This window comes from Somniosus microcephalus, chromosome 24 (genome assembly GCF_052327205.1).
Source record: "Somniosus microcephalus isolate GS21.2 chromosome 24, FLI_Smic_1.0, whole genome shotgun sequence".
In the NCBI taxonomy this organism is placed as follows: Eukaryota; Metazoa; Chordata; class Chondrichthyes; order Squaliformes; family Somniosidae; genus Somniosus; species Somniosus microcephalus.
Window position 1 is genome coordinate 9657450 of NC_141010.1, and position 24499 is coordinate 9681948.

General features: G+C 48.6%; 1 protein-coding gene across 5 annotated transcripts in view; it reads right to left on the reverse strand.

Annotated features, from left to right (window-relative positions):
• srcin1a (SRC kinase signaling inhibitor 1a) overlaps nucleotides 1-24499 on the reverse strand; it is a 496431-nt gene that overhangs the window by 430759 nt on the left and 41173 nt on the right. For all 5 annotated transcript variants that reach the window (XR_015073440.1, XM_085966198.1, XM_085966197.1 and 2 more), the window contains exon 2: nucleotides 22885-23168. Coding sequence is in view for 4 of the 5 variants with exons in the window: in XM_085966198.1 (XP_085822324.1) it covers nucleotides 22885-23168 (284 nt within the window). In the remaining variant the exon portion in view is untranslated. The remainder of the gene's footprint in view (nucleotides 1-22884; nucleotides 23169-24499) is intronic.

The window sequence follows — 24499 nt, forward strand, 5'->3', positions numbered from 1 at the left end:
CCCCCCAGCCAGGGGAAACATCCTCCCTGCATTCAGTCTGTCTAGCCCTGTCAGAATTTTATACGCTTCCACGAGATACCCTCTCATTCTTCTAAACTCTAGTGAATACAGGCCTAGTCATCCCAATCTCTCCTCATACGACAGTCCTGCCATCCCAGGAATCATCCCAGTTATCCCTGGAACATAGACCTCCTGCACCTTCATTGATTTTTCTTTCACAGTTTCAACACAAGATCCTTTCTCACCTCTCAAACATTGTATACAACAACAACAACTTTATATAGCGCCTTTAATGTAGTAAAAACGTCCCAGGGCGCTTCACAGGAGCGATTATCTGACACCGAGCCACAAAAGGAGATATTAGGACAGGTGACCAAAAGCTTGGTCAAAGAGGTAGGTTTTAAGGAGCGACTTAAAGGGAGGAAAGAGAGGCGGAGAGGTTTAGGGAGGGAATTCCAGAGCTTAGGGCCCAGGCAGCAGAAGGCACGGCCACCAATGGCGGAGTGATGAAAATCGGGGATGCGCAAGAGGCCAGAATTGGAGGAGCGCAGAGATCTCGGAGGGTTATAGGGCTGGAGAAGGTTACAGAGATGGGGAGGGGGGTGAGGCCAGGGAGGGATGTGCAATTTGACAAATGGCATTAAGCTAAGAGACCACACAAATGCTGCTTCAGGTCACAGAGAGCGATGGAGATTCTCCGTAAAGCTGCAGTCAATGGGTTTATCAAAAAGCCTCTAAGAATTGGTCCTTTAATTATTTTGTATCGTTTCCTTCTTCATTTTAGCTATCTGACCTCACCTTTTGGGTTCCCCCTTGGCCCCACAGACTATTCCCAGTTCGAGGAGCTGGACACATGGCCTGCTCCTTCAGCCTGAGATACAATATTTGTGAAAGGCTGGCTGCATTTTCCCTCTCTGCCAAAGCAGAAATGCCACTTTTCCCTCCCCGCCACTTCCCCAAATTGACCCTACTGAGTCTGAGAATTCCCCAGGAGGGAAATCGTACGCATGAACCAGTGTCGTACAATGTTGGGGTGCAATATGTTAGTGCAGCTTTAGACTCGATTATTCCAATACATTCCTTTCTGGATTCTCATCCGCCATAAACTCCCAACAGTTCCAAAGCATATCCTGCCCCGCACCAAGTGTCACTCAGCCATCACCTCCAACCCCACTGACCAATGTTTGATCCGTGCCCCCTGCCACAGCATATTAAATTTAAACTCCTCGTCTCAGTCTTCAAATCCTTCTATGACCTTGCCCCACTCTTTGGAGTCGATTTTCCTGGAGCCGTCAGGCGGGGTTTCAGGCGTGGGGGGGGGGGGGGGAAATCCCGATTTCGGGGGTCCCGACACCATCCCGCCCAAAACCCACCTCCACGTAAGTTTCAGGGGAGGCGGGTACCTGCCCCGCACTGAGACCCGCTGACCCGAGGCGGGAAGGGATTAGTGCCTAATCCCTATTTTGAGGGGTATCGTGTGGGATTCCCGACGGCTCCAAACCACGCCAGGTTAGAGCAGGTGGGCCGTCGGGTTGAAGGACTTGGAGGGGTCGCGATATCGGTGTTCAGGTGAGTGATGGGTGCAGGAGTGCCAAGGTATGTGTGTTTGGTGTGTCTAAAGTGTGTAAAGAAGTTTAAGTTATCTGTACTTACCTTAACAGCCTATCTTCCTCTGTGCGTCGGGAGTCCATCACTCAGCCGGCACTGAAAGCAAAATGGCTACGAGCTGTCAAGTGACAGCCTTCAGCTTTCATTGCCGGTGAGACTTCTAACTGAGTCTGTGTAGAAGGACTCAGGTTAGAAGTCAGGCTGTCAGTGTTTGACAGCTTCAAACAGCTGTGAAACACTGATATTTCATCTGTCAAGACCTCTTGACAGATGAAATTTCAGTCTGTGACGTCACCTGTTGCCGGATGGCCCTTAATTGGCCTGCTGAGCCCGCTGGGCGGGCTTAACAAGGTCAATCAAGGGAAAATCGCGTGGATTGGCCGAACGTCGATGTAGGCGGGACTAAAACCCGAAAGTTGTAGTCCTGCCTCCTTCCCGACAGTTTTATGAAAATCGACTCCTTTCTCTGCAACTGATTTACACCCCTCCCGCATCCTTCAGCCCTTTTCTGCTTCCTCTTCCCTTAACCTCAGCATTGGAGGTTGTGCCTTCAGCTGCCTTGGCCCCACTCTCTGGAACTCAAGCCCCTCCACCGTTCTACTTCTCCTTGCTCCTTTAAAAGCCCCATCAAAACCCATCTTTTTGACTTGGCTTTTGGTCCCTCTTTTTGTAACGCACCTTGTGGCCTTTTTAAAAAATTGCAAGTTGTGAAATGCAAGTTCATCATTCTCCTTTCAGTGAGTACTCCTTTCATTTTGTGTATGGGGAAGCGAGGAGACATCAAACGTATTTGTGAAGATTTCCCAGCAAACACGCTTTCTGGTTTTTTTTTTCCATTCGTTCCTGGGATGTGGACGTCACTGGCAAGGCCGGCATTTATTGCCCATCCCTAATTGCCCTCAAGAGGTGGTGGTGAGCTGCCCTTCTTGAATAGCAGAGTCAACCACATTTCTGTGGGTCTCAGAGTCACATATAGACCAGACTGTGTAAGGACAGCAAGGGGGGAAAAATTGAGTCACGCCCCCTTTGGGGCGCTAACTTTGCCGGGGCGCTACTTTTAGCGCCCCGGAAAAAATAGCACCCCTGCGGCCGAAATTCACCGGTAGTGCCCCAAGAGGGCAGCGGGGTGCTACTGGAAGCGACCTGCCTCCCTCTTGGGGCGCTACGAGGGAATATCACGGCGCTACATGCCACGGTACTGCAGGCCTTCCTCCCCTTCTTAAAGGGGAGGGGCCTAGCGCAGCGTGACCCGGGGTGCAGCTGGGCCACCAGGGACCGGAGTGCCGGCAAAAGAGCTCGGCACTCGAGAAGTGCCGGGCTTACAGAGCGCAACCAGCACTCTGCAGGGGGTGCTGCTCAGGAGGCTGGGGACGGGAGTGCAGGCAGGTGCTGGCAGGCGACCAGCAACAAAAATCGCCACCCAGCACCTCACCTTTAATTAGCGCCGCCCCGGCCGCAGGTAGGCCCCCCTGACTCCGTCGGACATAGCGTCCGGCGGTAAGTCGGGGGGCGCTACTGAAGATCGTGGCCGGGGCGCGAGCGGGGCGTTGCGCACGGCGATGATGTCATCGCCAGCGGCGCAGCGCACGAACGGTTACCGCCACCACTAACCTCCCGCTGAATTTTGCGGGAGGAGTTGGCAGTGCCACGCCCAGGTGCTAGTTGCTTTGCGCCCTCTTAGGGCGCTAATGGGAGGCGCAAAGCAACCGAATTTTTAGGCCCAAATTTCCTAAAGGACATTAGTGAACCAGATGGGTTTTTACGACCATTTCTGATACTAGCTTTTTTAAAACCCAGATTCAGTTAATTGAATTTATATTGCTCAGCTGCTATGGTGGGATTTCAACTCATATGCTCTGGATTGGTCTCGAGCATTGGATTACTAGTCCAGTAACATAACCGCCATGCTACCATACCCCATTGTGCTTATGATTCTGTGATTAACATCTGACAGAGAGAATCCTCACAAACACATCTACAATGCTGGTGCACAATGACTGGAGAAAGTCTGACCTCTTATTAAGGATCAAAGTAGTGGAGGAAATTGGTGAGAATATACAAGCATCAAAAAGGAATTTTACTTATTAAGAAGACACAAGCCATTAACTGGAGAGGTTCAGGCACTGTTTCCAGATGCCCATCAGTAACAGGGAGAGAGGGCAGCATGTTGACAAGGTCTGTTGCACAGGTTAAAGCCCACTCACTCGATTCAACTCCAGACTCCAGCCACAATCTTGTGCAGGTGGGGCGGGTGGGGGGCAAGAAAGAGGAGAGCGCCCCAAACTGCCCTCACGCAAGTCAGCAGGTTGAGGGTTCAAGCTCCATTCCAGAGACTTGAGCACAGAAACTAGGCTGACAGTTCAGTGCAGCGCTGAGGGGGCGCTGCACTGTCAGAGGTGCCGTCTTTCGGATGAGACATTAAACCAAGGCCGCCGTCTGCCCTCTCAGGTGGACGTAAAAGATCCCATGGCACTATTTCGAAGAAGAGCAGGAGAGTTTTCCCCGGAGTCCTGGGTCAATATTTATCCCTCAACTAATATCACTAAAACAGATCTGGTCATCATCACATTGCTGTTTGTGGGAGCTTGCTGTGCACACATTGGCTGCAGCATTTCTTACATTATAACAGTGACTACACTTCAAAATAGTTAATTGGCTGTAAAGCACTTTGGGACGTCCTGAGGTCGTGAAAGGCGCTATAGAAATTCAAGTCTTTTCTTTTCTTGGTAGTTGTCTCTAGAACATTCTTGATGGATGCCTGGGAGGAGGCCATTCAACCATTCTCTCAGTTATTGTTGCTGCGTGGCTCATGGAGTCTTTTAAAATGGAGAAGACATTCAGACCCTCAAAAATACATCTTTCCTTTTTCAATTCCCTTTACCCATTCGCTCCAGAAAGCATAGTCTAATCTTTATTATGGTGATATTTCAAAGAGCTAATGTCAAGAATGCTACAAATCAACTCATGACCATTGGCGTGTTCACAGGTGCCAATCGTGGGGGTCCCATGAGAACAAGACTGTTAGATATTAGAAGGGCTGAGTGGCCACAACAGTCCGTTGGTACTGCGCCTGTGGGCGGTGCAGTGAGGGTCAGGTTATGTAACTTATTAAATACAGTGGGACTCAACTAACGTCATGTGACGGCCCCACTCTGCTGATTAGGTGTTGCCAACCCTCCTGGATTGGCCGGGAGTTCGATGCTTTCATGGTTTTCAGACTGGGAGGCCGCTTTCGAGCATTCGGTCGTCTTCTTGACGACAATAGTTGGCAAGTTCTCAGTGAACTAGCAGACACGGAGACCACGTGTAGGTTGTCATCAGCTTGACTGTGGCCACGAGTCCCAGGCCATGAAACACATCACATCAACCTGCCCACTGAGATCTGTTGCAGGAGGAACCTCATTTCTCCACTTGGCATCTCAGGAGGCCATTGGAGGGAGAGCCAAACTAAACATCCCATCACAACACAAAAAGAAAATACTGCAGATGCTGGAAATCTGAAATAAAAACAGAAAATGCTGAAGACACTCAGCAGGTCAGGCAGCATCTGTGAAGAGAGAAACAGAGTTAACGTTTCAGGTCGATGACCTTTCGTCCGAACTGGAAAAAAGCAGGAAATGGAACAGATTTTTAAGCAAGTGTAGGGGCTGGGAAAGGGGGGAGGGGGTGAAAGAACAAAAGGGAAGGTCTGTGATAGGATAGAAGGCAGAAGAGGTTAAGAGACATTAAGAGATAGTCAAGGCAAAAGGAGATGGTAATGGGACAGGTTAAGAAACAAAAGGATGGCTCGAGATGAAGTGTGAATTGCGCTGGCAGAATGAAAGACAGCTGCCATGTGGGAGGGAAGAAAAAAAGACACAAACAAAAAGTGTGGATAAAAATATATATATATATATATATATATATATATATATATGTGTGATAGGGGCCGAGGTTATGATCTGAAATTGTTGAACTCCAGTTCGGACGAAAGGTCATCGACCTGAAACGTTAACTCTGTTTCTCTCTTCACAGATGCTGCCTGACCTGCTGAGTTTCTCCAGCATTTTCTGTTTTTATTAAACATGCCGCCATCATTTTCCTTCTAAGCTTTTCCCGTCATACGAAACAAAAACAGCATTGACTGGGAGTCTCCCAGAATCGAATCCTCCGGGTACTGTTTGAGCAATGGGAGAAAGTGTGGAAGTCGGATCGCACGTCACGGTGGTGCTTTGAATGACCTCGAATATTATCCTCCCGTCGTCTGGCAATTGGCTGGAATTAATTATTTTTAAAAAGACTGCCCAACAAGACCGGGAAAAGCAAACTCTCCCCTTCCCTTCCTCAAGGACAATAAAGATTTTGTTGGTGGTTTATGATTGGTTACAATGGCATGGCAACAGCAGCAAGTTTGAATTTTGATTGGCTCTTCTTCCCTCTGAAAGCTGGATTTGCACAGTCGGGCATAGGAGTGAGCAGGTTCTAGTTTGCTGGTCCTTCTTGACCATACTGTATATCTGAGCGTCGATGAGAAGCTAGAGCTGGATAGCAAAATACTGCGGGTGCTGGAAATCCGAAATAACTCTCTTTCATTCTGCCAGCGCATTTCACACTTCATCTAGAGCCATCCTTTGTCTCTTTACCTGTCCTATTACCATCTCGTCTCGCCTTGAATATCTCTTAATGTCTCTTCACCTCTCAGACCTTCCCTTTTTGTTAAGTCTGTGTGTTATAATGAGAATTACTACACAGACCACAAGAGTAAATGTTAACAGGTCTTTACTAGTCGAAGGTCAGGGCGGAACTGCCCAATAAATCATTACACAGCACTTATATACCGGTGTGGTCACCACCGGTATTACAGTATACAGCAGCCAAGATAAAGTAGTGCAACTCTTAAAATAATTCTCTTAAAGGTGGAACGGTTACATACACCACACTTTTGTTCTTTCATCCCCTCCCCCATTTCCCAGCCCCCAAATTTGCTTTTTCATCCGTTTCATTTCCTGCTTTTTTCTCAGTCCTGACGAAGGGTCTTCGACCCGAAACGTTAACTCCGTTTCTCTCTCCACGGATGTTGCCTGGCCTGCTGAGTTTTTCCAGTGTTTTCTGTTGTTAGCTAGAGCTAGATGTTTGTTTCATTATTGTATTTAAGGACTGTTTAAAGAGGGGCATGGACTGATGTGTGGCTTTCAATAAATGGCTGGCTCAGTCTTTGCTGTACAATTTCAGGTGAAAGTGTTGGTGTCAAACAACAACAACAACTTGCAATTATATAGTGCCTCTAACATAGCAACATGTCCCAAGGTGCTTAAAGGGCTGCCTTGCGCACGTGGAACTTCTCGCTCCGTCGATTTGACATTGTTCTCCTCCACAACTCAAGCTAAGGCGCTGTCGGGGCGGGGCGGGGGGGGGGTCAGGGGTCAGGCTGAAGCCTCCCGTACATTCTCTTTAAGTCAACAACAACTTGTATTTATATAGCCCCTTTAACGTGGTAAATCGTCTCAAGGTGCTTCACGGGAGTATTCTAAAAAAAAAAATGACACCGAGCCACATAAGGAGAAATTAGGGCAGGTGACCAAAAGCTTGGTCAAAGAGGTAGGTTTTAAGGAGCATCTTAAAGGAAGAAAGAGAGGTAGAGAGGCGGAGAGGTTTAGGCAGAGAATTCCAGAGCTTAGGGCCCAGGCAGCTGAAGGCACGGCTGCCAATGGTTGAGCGATGAAAATCAGGGATGCTCAAGAGGGCAGAGATCTCAGGGGGTTGTAGGGCTGGAGGAGATTACAGAGATAGAGGCCCCGATTTTCTGCCAGCTGTCGGGCGGGCTTTTCAGGTGGCCGGGGGCCGAAAAATCGCCGAAAAAGCGGGTCGCGACCCCCCCCCGCCTGATTCCCCGCCCCGTCCGACTTTCGGACCGCCGTTTCTCCGCAATCCGCTTCAGTCCCACCCGCCGCTGGCGGGACTGGCCGTCGGAACACTAATGAGCAATTATTACCTTGTTTAAGTCAATTTTCAGGGGCCGTTGCGATTTTGGGGCTTTCCCCACATCAAACACGCCTGCGGGGAACCCCGCTGATGAAACCTGGCGTGAAGCTTGCCGGCTTGCTTGCTGTCAACTGCAGGACATGGAAAGCTGCGATTTAAAGGGCCAGCACTTGTATGTTGAAGGACCTTGTTGTTGCAGGCTTGGGGCTACTTCTTCAAGGCTTAGGCACAGCTGTGGAAGGTTGGAGCCTCACACACTTCTCCAATCCGATCTCCTGGGAAGCCCCTCTCGCCACTCTCACTCAGCGCTTCCTCAGCGGAGGCATCTACGAGAAGCATGGGGCGCCTTTTTTTCCTTCCCTTCTTGCCATTAGAGGATCTCCAGCAGCAGAGGCGGCAGCAGCAGCAGAACCAGGAACAGTAGGATGAGCACCAGGAGCACCAGGCTGCTGCTCACTCACCTGAAGCTGCACAGGCCAGAAGGGGCCAGCGCTTGGAAGTGGCTTGCGAGCACCTTGCTGCGCTTTAGGGGGCCATGGGGACCTGTTTCTGCACTGGCAGTCCTACTCAGAAGGACTTCCATGAAGATCTGGTTTCTCTGTTCAAGAGATGGCCAACTCTCCTCAAGAGATGTCATTCTCTTATGAGCACTCACCATGTTTTCCGTACCCTGGCGAGTTATCTCCTCCATGGAGGTTGCTAACCTTTCCATGGTGATGTGTTCATGCGCCAATGACTCCACAAAGGCTCTGCTCATGGTTGCTATGGACTCCTCCATTCGCTCCACACTCGCAGCAACCCTGGAGACAAAATCTGCCAGAGACGCCTGCATCTGTGCATGGAGATCAGTCATCTCTTCTCTTGCAGATGGACCCCGAGGCAGAGGGTCGACATGCAGCGCAGCTGAGCTGAGCTGGCAGAGTCCTGCGCCCTCCGACGACGACTCTCCACTGCTGTCCCTGTCTCCAGAATCTGCTGAGGCTCACTTGTGAGCTGTGAAACACCAGGTGACAACACTACTCTATGTCCCGAAGGTCCCCCCGAGGTGTGAGTGTCTGCGCTGGTGTTGGGTGCGCTTACTTCTGCTGACGCTGCGCCCTCAGAGGTTGGAGCTTCCTCTGAGGAGTCTGGCTGCACAGCCTCTTCCTCCTCCACAGTGAGGACGGGGGCTCTGGATGGTACTGTGGGGGAGTAAAGGAAGGAGTTAGAGATGTAATGCCAAGGTTCTTCTGGTGACTCCCAGTGAGTTGGCATCTGCTGACACCTGCATCCATGCAGCATTGGTCTCAGTGGGAGGCCTCTTCCTCCCTGACCTAGGGAAGAGGACCTCCCTGTGGGCCCGAACCCCATCCAATAATGCCTGCAGTGAAGCCTCGTCGAATTTGGAGGCAGCTCGGGGTCTGGCACTGGCCACAGCTGCTGCAGGCTCCTCTGCCATCCTGTATGGTTCGTTTGGAAGCCTTCAGAGGATGCAGTGCTTGCTATGGACCTTGAAAGCACCACGAATGATGACATCATACTGTGGGGCTTTCTGACTAGAAATGGACAATTAGCAAGGCTTCCCACATGCTGGGAATTAATTGGCCACTTGAGGGAAAATTGCGCGGCGCTGGCTGACACATTTTTTTGTGTGTCAGAACCCCACATTCGGGGAAACCCAACCATTTCCCACACAAGCCACAAAATCGGGCCCAGAGAGTGGCGAAGCCGTGGAGAGATTTGAAAACAAGGATGAGAATTTTTAAATTGTGGCGTTGCTTAACCGGGAGCCAATGTAGTTCAGCAAGCACAGGGGTGATGGGCGAATGGGACTTGGTGCGAGTTAGGACACGGGCAGCTGAGTTTTGGATGACCTCAAGTTTACGTAGGGCGGAATGTGGGAGGCCGGCCAGGAGTGCGTTGGAATAGTCAAGTCTAGAGGTAACAAATGCATGGATGAGGGATGCAGCTTTACGTCAGTCTACGCCTGTTCTGAATGGATCGTGAACCATGACAACAGTCCCAGCTCTGGAGCAGGAACGTTGTCCAATGGAACTGCCCGCACCCACTCAGTCAGCAAGACGAGGCAGGTGGTAACAGACCGGCTGCGCAGTACAATAACGTTGTGGGCGTTGGGCAAGTGTCATGTGACCAAACGTCCCGCGCTCAAACTCCAGGAATACATTCAACCAGAGTTTCCAACACCAGTTCTGACCTTCAACTCCCCCTGCCTGAAACTTTCGCAAAAGTGTTTTGAGTTCCCACCTTAATGAATTTTAAGATAATCACACTGTCCTTAAGTTCCCTACTCGCTTATAAATGAGGCCAAAATGTAGATATTGAGCATGTAAATGATTGGCACCCCATCCACCACCTCAAACATGCACTCCCTCCACCACCGGCGCACCGTGGCTGCAGTGTGTACCATCTACAAGATGCACTGCAGCAACTCGCCAAGGCTTCTTCAGCAGCACCTCCCAAACCCACGACCTCTTCCACCTAGAAGGACAAGGGCAGCAGACGTGTGGGAACACCACCCTCTCCAAGTTCCCCTCCAAGTTACTCCATCCCGAGTTGGAAACATATCGCCGTTCCTTCATCGTCGCTGGGTCAAAATCCTGGAACTCCCTCCCTAACAGCACTGTGGGAGTATCTTCACCACACGGACTGCAGCGGCTCAAGAAGGGATGGGCAATAAATGATGGCCTTGCAAGCGACACCCACATTCCATAAACGAATTTTTAAAATACCATCCCCAAGACTCTCAAACAGCTGAATTGCTGACTGTAAACATTGTGCTATTGTAATCCTCCGTGATTTCAACACTGATTTGCAGCCGGATTATGAAAAGTAAACAGCTCGATGGAATCGACTCTCACCCCATAGCCGGACAGCCACCCTATCAAGTGGCAGTCCCGTATCATGACTTCCATTCTCAGTTCGTGCTGGCCGCTGGTTATGTAACATTACATAGGATTACATAGGATATACAACACAGGCCATTCGGCCCAACCAGTCCATGATGGCATTTATGCTCCACTCGAGCCTCCTCCAGTCTTTCCTCATCTAACTCTATCAGCGTAACCCTCTATTCCCTTCTTCCTCATATGCTTGTTCAGCCTCCCCTTAAATGCATCTATACTATTCGCTTCAACCACTCCCTGTGGTAGCGAGTTCCACATTCTCACCACTCTCTGGGTAAAGAAGTTTCTTCTGAATTCCCTGTTGGATTTCTTGGTGACTATCTTATATTGATGGCCTCTAGTTATGCTCTTCCCCACAAGTGGGAACATTCTCTCTCTATCCACTGTATCAAAACCTTTCATAATTTTAAAGACCTTTATTAGGTCGCCCTCAGCCTCCTCCTTTCAAGAGAAAAGAGACCCAGCCTGTTCATCCTTTCCCGATAGGTAGACCCTCGCATTTCTGGCATCATCCTTGGAACGTCCTGCAAATAATGATGGAGTGAAAACAATCACGCATTCCACAGCCCGATTCCTCCCCTCCCCCTCACTGAACATGGGACTGGCATTACCAGCCCCTCCCCCACCCACGAGCATCTTGCCCTTCACCAGCCCCAGAACCTGCTCAGAGGAGCATTCTCACTGCAGCACATCTCCCACAGAGGAGCATTCTTGGCGTTGCAAACTCTGAGGATGTTGTTGGCCTCTCCTCGCTCCCTCACCCCTCTCTGTGCTCATGGTTACCCTTTCCTCTCTGCGCTCAATGTCATCACCCTTTCCTCGAGGAAGGATGTTCTTGCCATGGAGAGAGTGCAGCGAAGATTCACCAGACTGATACCTGGGATGGCAGGAATGACGTATGAGGAGAGGTTGGGTCGATTGGGCTTATATTCGCTGGAGTTTAGAAGAATGAGAGGGGACCTCATCGAAACTTATAAAATTCTAACAGGACCAGACAGACTGGATGCAGGAAGGATGTTCCTGATGGCCGGGGAGTCCAGAACCAGGGGTCACAGTCTAAGGATAAGGGGTAAGCCATTTAGGACTGAGATGAGGAGGAATTTCTTCACCCAGAGAGTGGTGAACCTGTGGAATTCTCTACCACAGAAGGCCAATTCAATAAATATAGTCAAGAAGGAGTTGGATATATTTCTTAAGGCTAAAGGGATCAAGGGATATAGGGTGAAAGCAGGGACAGGGTACTGAATTTGGATGATCAGCCATGATCTCATTAAATGGCGGAACAGGCTCGAGGGGCCGAATGGCCTACTCCTGCTCCTATCTTCTATGTAACTATGTAACATTCTTTATCCCCACCCTCCTTTATCCCTCTCTCCCTCCCACTCCACAGCCTCACCCTCCTCTCTCCCTCCCAGCCTCCCATTCTCCTGATACCCTCTTCATCGGATTCCTCTCTGGTCCAGTTAACCCACTGTCCTTTAACCCTGGAACAGGAGGAGGCCATTCAGCCCCTCGAGCCTGTTCTGCCATTCAATTTGATCATGGCCTATGTTCCCTTTAAGCTGTGTGGCTGCTCAGTGCTCTGGAGCTCCCGCGCAGCCGGCTCACCGGCTTTTAAATGGGAAAAACCGCGCATGTGCAGCCTCTTAAAGGGGCCGCGCACTCAAAAAAAGTTCAACTGAACATTGATCATGATTTGTATCATAACTCCACCTACCTGCCTTGGTTCCATAACCCTTAATACCCTTGCCTAAAAAAAATCTATTAATACCAGTTTTGAAATTTTCAACTGACCCCCAGCCTCAACAGCTTTTGTGGGAGTGAGCTCCAGGTTTGCACTAACCTTTGTGTGAAGAAGTGCTTCCTGACATCACCCCCGCTAGCACTAGGAACAAGAGTAGGCCATTCTGCCATTCAGTTAGATCATGGCTGATCGGCGCCCCAACTCCCTATGCCTTAACTCCATATCCCTCGACATCCTTACCTAACACAAATCTATCTATCTTAGTTGTGAAAGCTCAGGTTGACCCCTTTTGCGGGGGTGGGGGTGGGGGGGGTGGCGGGGAGAGAGTTCTCGATTTCCACTACCCTTTGTGTGAACAAGTGCTCCTCGATTTTGCTCCTGATTAGCCTGACTCTAATTTTATGTCCCCTTGTTCTTGATTCGCTCACCAGATGAAATAGTTTCTCTCTATCTACCCTACCCTACCCGTAGCATTTTAAACACCTCGATCAGATCACCCCTCAATCTCCTATACTCAGAAGGGATACAAGCCACGTTTACGCAACCTGACCTCATACAGGAAACTCTTTTTTATCCGGCACCGACGGGACCGGCGTGTTGCCGGTTGATCAAAAAGTCCGGATTACAGAGAGGTATACTTACCAAGGTACGAGAGCCCCGGTTACACGGCACTTGTGCAGGAGCCCCGGTTACACGGCCACAGATCCAGGAACCCCGGTTACACGGCCACTAATGTATAGTAAAACTTACCTGAACCTACTCCTGAATTTTGCCGGTTGAGAGAGATTTCCGGATTTTTTTTAGGTGCCGGTTAAAAGAGAGTTTCCTGTAATTTAACCCTCCAAGATCTGGTAACATTCTGGTTGACCTCAATGCTGCCCTTGGACTCGACTCCTCATGTGCAACACCAGTGGAGGTTGGTTAGTAATAAAATAATTCCTGTAGAAATATACCACGACTGGTTTAGACAGGGTGGGGGACCCTCTTTCTGACTGCAGTTTGACTCTTGGAAACATGGTGCTATTATATCAACAGTCTATACACCACCTAAACAAACAGTACTGTGAACAATGAGATGCAGATCATAGAATCATAGAATGGTTACAGCACGGAAGAAAGCCATTCGGCCCGTCGAGCCCGTGCCGGCTCTCTGCTAGAGCACTTCAGCTAGTCCCGCTCCCCCGCCCTTTCCCTGTAACCCTGCACATTATTTTTCCTTCAGATACTTATCCAACTCCCTTTTGAAAGCTGTGATTGAATCTGCCTCCACCACCCTTTCAGGCCGTGCATTCCAGATCATAACCACTCACTGCGTAAAAAAGTTTTTGGTTCGTCTGCCAATCACCTTAAATCTGTGTCCTCTGATTCTCGACCCTTCCGCCAACAGGAACAGTTTCTCTCTATCTACTCTGTCCAGACCCCTCATGATTTTGAACACCTCAATCAAATCTCCTCTCAACCTTCACTGCTCCAAGGAGAACAACCCTAACTTCTCCAGTCTATCATAGAATCATAGAAAGTTACAGCACGGAAGGAGGCCATTTCAGCCCATCGTGTCTGCGCCGGCCAACAAAGAGCTCTCCAGCCTAATCCCACTTCCCAGCTCTTAGTCTGTAGCCCTGCAGGTTAGAGCATCCCAAGTGCACATCCAAGTACTTTTAAATGTGGTTAGGGTTCCTGCCTTTACCACCCTTTCAGGCAGTGAGTTCCAGACCCCCACAACCCTCTGGTGAAGACATTTCCCCTCAAATCCTCTAAACCTTCCCCCAATTACTTTAAATCTGTGCCCCCTGGTTTTTGACCCCTCTAAGGGAAATAGGTCCTTTCTATCCACTTTATCTATGCCCCTCATAATTTTATACACCTCAATAAGGTCTCCCCTCAGCCTCCTCTGTTCCAAGGAAAACAGACCCAGCCTATCCAATCTTTCCTCATAGCTAAGATTCTCTACTCCCGGCAACATCCTTGTAAATCTCCTCTGTACCCTCTCCAGTGCAATCACATCTTTCCTGTAATGTGGTGACCAGAACTGCACGCAGTATTCTAGCTGAGGGCTAACCAGTGTTTTATACAGTGTGAGCATAACCCCCCTGCTCTTGTATTCTATGCCACAGCTAATAAAGGCAAGCATTCTGTATGCCTTCTTAACCACCTTATCTACCTGGCCTACTACCTTCAGGAATCTGTGGACATGCACTCCAAGGTCACTTTGCTCCTCTACACTACTCAGTGTCCTACCATTTAATGTGTATTCAACCATTACCCTCTGCTTCCTGTCTGAGCCAGTTTTCAATCCAACTTGACACTTTGCCCTGGATCCCATGGGCTTTTAACTTCGTGACCAGTCTGCCATATGGAACCTTATAAAAGCCTTGCAAAAGTCCATATACACTACATCAAACGCACTACCCTCATCTATCAACGTAACTGAAGTCCCTCATTCCGGGAATCATTCGCGTAAATATTTTCTGCAACTTCTCTAAGGCCTTCACATCCTTCCTATGGTGTGGTGCCCAGAATTGGACGTAATACTCCAGTTGGGGCTGAAACAGTGTTTTATACAGGTTCATCGTAATTTCCACACTTTTGTACTCTATACCTCTATTTATGAAGCCCAGGATCCTGTAAGCTTTTTAACTGCTTTCTTAACCTGCCCTACCACCTTCAGCGATTTGTGCACACATACCCACAGGTCTCTCTGTTCATGCACCCACTTTAGGATTGTACCATTTAATTTATATGTCCTCTCTTCATCCTTTCTACCAAAATGCATCACTTCACACTTTCCTGCGTTATATTTCATCTGCCACGTGTCCGCCCATTTCACTAGCCTGTCTATGTCTTCCTGAAGTCTATCACTATCCTCCTCACTGTTCACTATACTTCCAAGTTTTGTTTCATCTGCAAATTTTGAAATTGTGCCCTGTACACCCAAGTCCAAGTCATTAATATATATCAAGAAAAGCAGTGGTCCTAGAACCGACCCCTGGGGAACACCACTGTGTACCTTCCTCCAGTCCGAAAAACAACCGTTCACCACTACTCTCTGTTTCCTGTCACTTAGCCAATATCGTATCCATGCTGCCACTGTCCCCTTTATTCCATGGGCTTCGACTTTGCCAGGGAGCCTATTATGAGGCACTTTGTCGAACACCTTTTGGAAGTCCATGTACACCACGTCAACCGCATTGCCCTCATCAACCCTCTCTCTGTTACCTCATCAAAAAACTCCATCAAGTTTGTCAAACATGATTTACCTTTAACAAATCCATGCTGGCTTTCATTAATTAATCCACACCTATCCACGTGACTGTTTACTTTGTCCCTGATTACTGATTCTAGAAGCTTCCCCACTACGGAGGTTAAACTGACTGGCCTGTAGTTGCTGGGTTTAACTTTACACCCTTTTTTGGACAATGGTGAACATTTGCAATTCTCCAGTCCTCTGGCACCACCCCTGTATCTATGGAGGATTGGAATATTATGGCCAGTACCTCCGCGATTTCCTCCATCAATTCCCTCAGCATCCGAGGATGCATCCTATCTGCTCCTGGTGACTTATCTACTTTAAGTACAGCCAGCCTTTCTAATACCTCTTCTTTATCAATTTTGATCCTATCAAGTATCTCCACTACGTCTATGGCAGCATCCTCTTCCTTGGTGAAGACAGATGCAAAGTACTCGTTTAGTACCTCAGCCATACCCTCGGCCTCTGTGCATAGGTCTCCTTTTTGGTCCCTAATCGGCCCCACCCCTCCTCTTACTACCCTTATACTATTTATGTGCCTACAGAAGACTTTTGGATTACCTTTTATGTTGGCTGCCATTCTATTCTCATACCCTCTCTTTGCCCCTCTTATTTTCTTTTTCAATTCTCCTCTGACCTTTCTATATATAGCCTGATTCTCAGCTGTATTTGCAACCTGACATCTGTCATACACGCTCTTTTTCTGCTTCATCACATTCTCTATCTGTTTTGTCATCCAGGCAGCCTTGACTTTAGTTGCCCTGCCCTTTTTTTTTTTATTCGTTGAGAGGATGTGGCCATCCCCTAATTGCCCTTGAGAAGGTGGCGGTGAGCCACCTTCTTGAACCGCTGCAGTCCGCGTGGTGAAGGTGCTCCCAACAGTGCTGTTAGGGAGGGAGTTCCAGGATTTTGACCCAGCGACGATGAAGGATCGGCGATATATTTCTAAGTCCGGATGGTATGTGACTTGGAGGGGAACTTGGAGGTGGTGTGTATCCATGCACCTGCTGCCCTTGTCCTTATAGCTGGTTTGGGAGGCGCTGCCGAAGAAGCCTTGGCGAGTTGCTGCAGTGCATCTTGTAGATGGTACACACTGCAGCCACGGTACGCCGGTGGTGGAGGGAGTGAATATTTAAGGTGGTGGATGGGGTGCCAATCAAGCGGGCTGCTGTGTCCTGGATGATGTCATAAGAACATAAGAAATAAGAGCGAGAGTAGGCCATACAGCCCCTCGAGCCTGCTCCACCATTCAATAAGATCATGGTTGACCATTGCCCTCAACTCCACTTTCCTGCTCGATCTCCATATCCTTTGATTCCCCGAGAGTCCAAAAATCAATCTATCTCAGCCTTGAATATACTCAAAGACTCAGCATTCACAGCCCTCTGGGGCAGAGAATTACAAAGATTCACAACCCTGAGTGAAGAAATTCCTCCTCATCTCGGTCTTAAATGGCCAACCCCTTGTCCTGAGACTATGCCCCCTGTGTGTCGAGCTTCTTGAGTGTTGTTGGAGCTGCACTCATCCAAGCAAGTGGAGAGTATTCCATCACACTCCTGACTTGTGCCTTGTATATGGTGGAAAGGCTTTGGGGAGTCAGTGGGAATGTAAATGGACTGTGTGCACTTGATATACAATGAAGTGTTCATACAAATCAGCTCAATACCCCTAAATTCTATTTTTGTGTGTTGTCTGAGAAGTATCTCTATTGGAGCACTGTCTCTAGTGGTTCATGGCTACTGAAGTGATCATGCTCCAATGCTCACCTTTTAAGAATACATGTTTCATTAAAATGAAACCATTTTTGGAGATGTTAAGTTTTAATCTGGAGTCTCAGTGAAGGTAGTGGGCCCACACATTGAGAATTAGGTCCCGAAACTGCCAGAACATGATATTGTGCATCTTCTCCTGGCTGAAAGGGCTAAAATTATGAGGACAGGCTGTATAGACTAGACATGTATTCCCTTGAGTACAGAAGATTAAGGGGTGATCTAATGGAGGTGTTTAAGATGATCAAAGGAGTTGACAGGGTAGAGAGAGAGAAACTGTTTCCTCTGGTGAGGGGGAGTCCAGAACAAGGGGGCAGAACCTTAAAATTAGAGTCAGGCTGTTCAGGGGTGATGTCAGGAAGCACTTCTTCACACAAAGGGTGGTGGAAATCTGGAACTCTCTCCCCCAAAAAGCTGTTGAGGCTGGGGGTCAATTGAAAATTTCAAAACTGAGATTGATAGATTTTTGTTGGGCAAGAGTATTCAGGATTACGGAACCAAGGTGGGTAGATAGAGCTAAGATACAGATCAGCCGTGATCTCATTGAATAGTGGAGTGGAAGAGGCTCGCGGGCTTGAATGGCCGAATCCTGTTCCTATGGTCCTATCATCTGTGGAACAGCACAGCCCAAAAGATTCTGGAGAAGCACCTGAATTGATGCAGGGTATCAAGGCTGTGGATCCTGGGTCAAGTGAAACTCTCAAGATCGACAGATAGATTTTTGTTAGGCAAGGGATATGGAAGAAAGGTGAGTAAATGGGGTTGAAGTGCAGATCAGCCATAATCAGAATGAATGGCGGAACAGGCTTGAGAGGCTGCATGGCCTCCTTTGGTACCTACTAGAAGGGCAAGGGCAGCAGGTGCATCATCTTGACTTGGAAATATATCGGCCGTTCCTTCATCAATCCTGGAACACCCTCCCTAACAGTACTGTGGGAGCACCTTCACCACACGCAGTGGTTCAAGGCGGCGGCTCACCACAACCATCTGAAGGACAACTAGGGATGGCCAATAAATGCTGGCCTTGCCGGCAACGCCCACTTCCTGAGAATGAATACATTAAAAAGAATGTAATAGGGTGCCCACTGGATACAATCTAGGATAGATTGGGATTTGCCCTGAGCGGTCTGGTGTCATCTCTGCACAGTTTGGTGCTGTTATCTATCTAAATATTATTAAAAATCTTGACCGGGGCACCAACTAACGTTCCACAAGCCTCACTGCTCATTCTGAGTTTTGGTTATAATTCTGTGTCAACAGTTATCATTGCAATGCCACCAACAAGCAATTCCAGGTGAGGTAAAACAGGTGTTTCAGGCCAAGGAAATCTCCCTCTTCACTGTCCCAACAATGGAGGTGGCGATCAGAGGGAAGAGGGTGTTGGACATCGTGAAAGTTAAAAGTTTAACAGTCGAACTACTTTGTATCTTAAAACAACAGGTTTTCCTGGCAGTGTCGTAAAAGGAATGAATTGTCAGGCTTTCCAAGATATAAACAGGATGACATTGAAGTGTCTGAGGAGAAGGCATTGCTTGTTCTCTGAAATGTAAAGTGCTTGAGTAAGGGAATGAGTGTGAGTGATGACATCGCCCTTGAACAGTTAATGTTTAGTTTTAGGGTAAAAAACATGGGCAGTAGGTGTCCATTAGATACAGATAGCAATTGGTCAAAGATGCTAGAAAATGTTACGTCAGAAGGTCTCATGTTGGGGAAATGGATCTAAGGTAAACGATTGCAAACGGTTTACGTAGAAAATCTCTTTTCAGAAGATTTGGGAAATATATATGTCATTTTGACATTTTCCTTTGATGTAGTTACAATATGGTGTATAAAGGATCATAGTTTTCAACGGAATCTCAGAGTGTGCTCGATAGAGAAACCGATAAAGTCACTCTCTGTATGTAGTTAAGACTCATCGATGGAAAAATTGGGTTGCTTTGCCCCTCCCATTAGAATGGAGCGTAAAGCACCTAGCGCCCAGGCGCGGCGCCGCTAACGCCTCCCATGAAATTCAGCGGGAGGTTAGCGGCAGCGGTAGCTAGCAGCGCCCCGTGGCGCTGCACCTCCGGCGATGATGTCATCACCGTGCGCAGTGCCCCGGCTGCAAACTTCACTTGCGCCCCGACCTATCGCCGGACGCTCTGTCCGACAGGGTCAGGGGGGACGTTTTTGCGGCCGGGGTGGTGCAAATTAAAGGGCAGGTGCCGGGCGGCCTTTTTTTTGGGGCCGCCTGCCAACATCTGCCTCCTCTGGCCTCCTCCTGCAGGGTGCCGGCTGCGATCGCTCAGCCCGGCGCTCCGAGTGCCGGGCTGCTTTCCCCGCTCCCCGGTGGTCCAGCAGGGCCCCGGTACGCGCAGCGCTAGGCCCCTCCCCTTTAACCAGGGGAGGGAGGCCTGCAATACTGCGGCGCTGTTACACGTGGCGCCGCGGTATTCAATGGGAGCGCCCCAAGAGGGAGGGGGGAGCGCTTCCAGTAGCGTCCCGCCTCCTGCTGGGGGCGCTACAATTCAATTTCCGGCGCGGGGGCGCTAATTTTTTCGGGGCGCTAAAAGTAGTGCCTCGGTGAAGTTAGCGCCCCAAAGGGGGCGCGACCCAATTTTTTCCCCCATCACATTTACTGTGCACCAATAAAGTCTGTTTTGTACACCACTACAGAGTCTCGTGTTTACTCACAACGTGTTGATGTGAACCAGAGGAGAAAGGAGGTTGCTTAACAGAGGGGAGATTTGGTCTGGTCACTCCCTGTTACTAACATCATAAACATAGCGGAAAGATTCGCTCTGCTCATTTCTAGCAAAATTGTCAGTCTGTTCCTGTAGAAATTTTCCCACTGCTTTTAGAAACAAAGAAAGACTTGCATTTCTATAGCGCCTTTCACGACCACCAGACATCTCAAAGCGCTTTACAGACAATGAAGAACTTTTGAAGTGCAGTCACTGTTGTAATGCAGGAAACATGGCAGCCAATTTACACACAGCAAGCTCCCACAAACAGCAATGTGATAATGACCAGATAATCTGATTTTGTTTTGTTGATTGAGGGGTAAATATTGGCCAGGACACCAGAGGTAGCTCCCCTGCTCTTCTTCGAAATAGTGCCATGGGATCTTTTACGTCCACCTGAGAGAGCAGATGGAGCCTTGGTTTAATGTCTCATCCAAAAGACGGCACCTCCGACAGTGCAGCACTCCCTCAGCACTGCACAGGAGTGTCAGCCTAGATTTTTGTACTCAAGTCCCTGGAGTGAGACTTGAACCCACAACCTTCTGACCCAGAGGCGAGAGAGACACCCACTGAGCCACGTCTGACAATGTCACTAACACACAATGAGCAGAGGAAACCTCTCCCCACTCCCACCCCCATCCCAGGTGTCTGAACCACAGAAGACCAACTCTTATTGCCCCAGTGTGTCTCCTATACTAATCATTCTATGGCCTGTTCCAGGAACACATTGAATTGATCCTATTCCTATCTAGGACAAGCATGCCAATGCGTAATGTACTGTACCATTAAGCGAATTGGATAAATACTTGATGGAAAACAATGTACAGGGCTAAGGGATAAGAGCAGGGGAGTGGGATTAATTGGATAGCTCTACCAAAGAGCCAGCACAGGCACGATGGGCCGAATGGCCTCCTTCTGCGCTGCAGCATTCTATGATAGAGTGCTGAATTATGGACTGGTTCTTAAATTTGGTTGAGGATTTTCAGTGCACATGGTTTTCACCTCTCCTCCCCCGCTTTTCCTGTTTCAGTGCAGCACTCAAGAGAACCAGTCAGGGCTGCTGTCGTCTTCACACTGCAAATGACGCCCCAAACCCTGACTGAGGCCACGTCATCACACGATGTTGACAGCACAAGATGCATCAGTGGAAACTCTCCTGCCGTTTGCAAGTGCGGAGGCTGTCTGCTCACTGAATGCATCACCGGCTCAGCAGAGATAGCCTTTATCAATCTCATAGGTTCTGGGGACCACACCTGTGCTGCACAGGTGACAGATGCAGGCAAGTGAAGCCTCACCTTTATTTTTGGAGTCAGATATACCAGCATTTCTCACAAGGGAATGTGCGACAATCAATACTCTGAATCACATTACAAGACACTGACGGCACAAAGAGTTCAAGATGGAGTGAAAAGGAGTCACCAATATTTGAATGTCACGTGAGCCCTAAGATGGGTTCTAGTTATCTCCTGAGCCCATTTAAGCTATTTGTTTCAATGGCCATCCCTAGTAACACCCTAGTAAAGGTGTCTACCGTGGTTCAGTTGTTAGCCTCCGAGTCAGAAGGTTGTGGTTTCAAGCTCCACTCCAGAGACTTGAGCACATAAGCCAGGCTGACACTCCCAGTGCAGTGCTGAGGGAGTGCTACACTGTCAGAGGTGCCGTCTTTTGGAGGAGACGTTAAACCGAGGCCCCGTCTGCTCTCTCAGGTGGACGTAAAAGATCCCATGGCACTTTTCAAAGAAGAGCAGGGGAGTTCTCCCCGGTGTCCTGGCCGATATTTATCCCTCAACCAACAGATGATCTGGTCATTTATTTTATTGCGGTTTGTGGGAGCTTGCTGTGCGCAAATTGGCTTCTGCGTTTCCTACATTACAACAGTGACTGCACTTCAAAAGTACTTTGTTGGCTGTAAAGGGCTTTGGACATCCTGAGGCTGTGAAAGGCGACTTATAAATTGAGTTCTTTCTTTTTAACTCATATCATGGCCGTGTGAAATGAAACTGCCCAAATTTCTGTTTGATTCTTTAACCACTTTCAGTATCTTGTGCGAGTGGCTACTGTCTATGTATGGGGTGTTTGGTCAAGCGATGCATCAGAGGCGAGGACAATTCTGCCCTCACCCACTATGCAGAAATTCTAGTAGAGGTCACTAGATAGTATTGAAGAACACGAACCCTGGTTCCTTCGCTCCACCATTGGCGGCCGTGCCTTCAGCCGCAATCTGGAACTCCCTCCCATAACCCCTCCCTTCCTTAAAATCCACCTCTTTGACCAAGCCTTTGGTCATCTCTTTGAACATCTCCTTTGGTTGAATGTCCATCGTTGTCTGATCGAACCTCTCCGAGGTGCCTTGGGACGGTTTCCTACGTTAAAAGGTGCTCTTTGAATGCAAGTTGCTGTTGGACGGTTGAGAATTTTAATTTTAATCAAGCTGAGGGATGTTAGTGCAACCAGCATCAGCAGCAAGCACTCCCCAGGTCAACTACAACAGGGATTAGATCCTCCCTCGACTGTGTCCCGACAATATATCTTAATGCACATCCTCAGAAGAACATCCATTATTTCACCAGCATTCCTACGCCAGTCATGACAGTGGCTTCTAATGCGGAAGGATTTAGGACCCAGCTATCAGCATTTTTGTGCTATGAAGTCATGGCCACAATGAACTGGGTTCACCCTACACCAAACTCGTTTCACTTAGGACTCTAAGGGAGAAGGCATTGTCCCATTAATCTGGGTTCAACGTAGGTCCCAGATAAAAGAAAAAGGCTTAACTCTCTGGGGCTACCCAGTCCCCATTCTGAAGGTGTTTTAAAATGCAACAGTTTGCTTTTTAAGTTAATTTAATAACTTGGCTATACGAGCACTCCTGGTTCCCTATTCAACACCAGGCATTTGATACAATGGGAGATAAATATTCTTGTTGTACCTGTTCTCTCAGCCGTTCTTGCTGCCCGCGGATTGCCGTGGCGTGGTGAGGGTACTTGTGCTTCAGGTGATCGAGAAAGGCTTCCCTTTTCCTTTCCATGTCCGACTTCTGCATGCCAGTGAGTGCCTCCAGGCTTTGCGCCGCGATTACCGTGTGCCGCCTCTCGGAGGTGTGAACGAGGCCCACATTGGAGAAGCGTCGAGTTCCATTCCCCAGGGTCCTGTACTCCCTGGGGTATTCGGCATCGTCGGCGGAGATCATGTGCGAGCTGGACTTGTCCGAATCTAGAGAGGAATAAAAGGGCATGCGTTAACAACATCCACATTGTCATAAATCGCTGGTTAAGCCTCAGTATTGTGTCCAATTCGGGGCACCACACTTTAGGAAGGGTGTCAAGGCCTTGCAAAATTTGCAGAAGAGGTTTACCAGTATGGAACCAGGGATGAGGGACTTCAGTTATGTGGCGAGAAGCTGGGGTTGTTCTCCTTAGAGTGGAGAATGTATCGAGGTTTTCAAAATTATGAGAGGTTTTGACAGGGTAAATAGGGAGGAATTGTTTCGACTGGCAGGAGGGCTGGTAACCAGAAGACACAGATTTAAGTAAATTGGCAAAAAAGTTAGAGGGGAGATTGAGGAGAAATTTTTTTACTCAGTGAGTTATGATCTGGAATGCACTGCCTGATCGGGCAGTTGAAATAGGAAAAATAGCAACTTTCAAAAGGGAATTGGATTAGTATTTAAAAAGTAAAGATTTGCAGGGCTATGGGGAAGAGCAGGGGAGTGGGACTAACTCGACAGCTCTTTCAGAGAGCTGGCACAGGCACGATGGGCCAAATGGCCTCCTTCTGTGCTGTATGATTCTATGATTACAACAGTGACCACACTTCAAAAGTACTTAATTGGCCTTATTTCTTAAGGCTAAAAGGATCAAGGGATATGGGGAGAAAGCAGGGACAGGGTACTGAATTTGGATGATCAGCCATGATCTCATTAAATGGCGGAACAGGCTCGAGGGGCCAAATGGCCTACTCCTGCTCTATCTTCTATGTTTCTATGTTAAAGCGCTTTGGGACATCCTGAGGTCATGAAAGGCGCTACATTAATGCAAGACCTTTTTTTCCTGAGCACAGAATCTGGTTGGGTTGAGTCACCACTTTCTTGGCGTGTTGGAGCAAGTGGTGGCCACCCATCTTCTGTCCGAGATCAGCCTGCTCCTCCCTCTATTGCGGCTTTGCTACGGTGCTCATGAGGTCGATCTGGTTTGACAGATTGATGGGTTAATGAACCGTCTGATCGATTGCAGTACAGTCTCCGCCCTCAGGGAGAGTGTCCGGGCTGTGGAAGAAAGTTTCCAGTCTGAGGCAGCGAGCAGAGAGAAATTTCTCCAGACAATGTATGCTTTACCCACAGGGGGGCCGCACCAGATTGGGGGGTTGCAACTTCTCACACGTGGAAGCCAAGTTCTGCTACCCTGCGAGCGGCAGAAGACCTTATGACCCCAGAGACAAACCCTGATGCCAGTGAGGTGGCTCCAACGTTAACTTCCAATTTCTTACTATCCTCATTATCCAACATTCATTTGCTGATATTTTGCCTCAAACTAAATCAAGTTTCT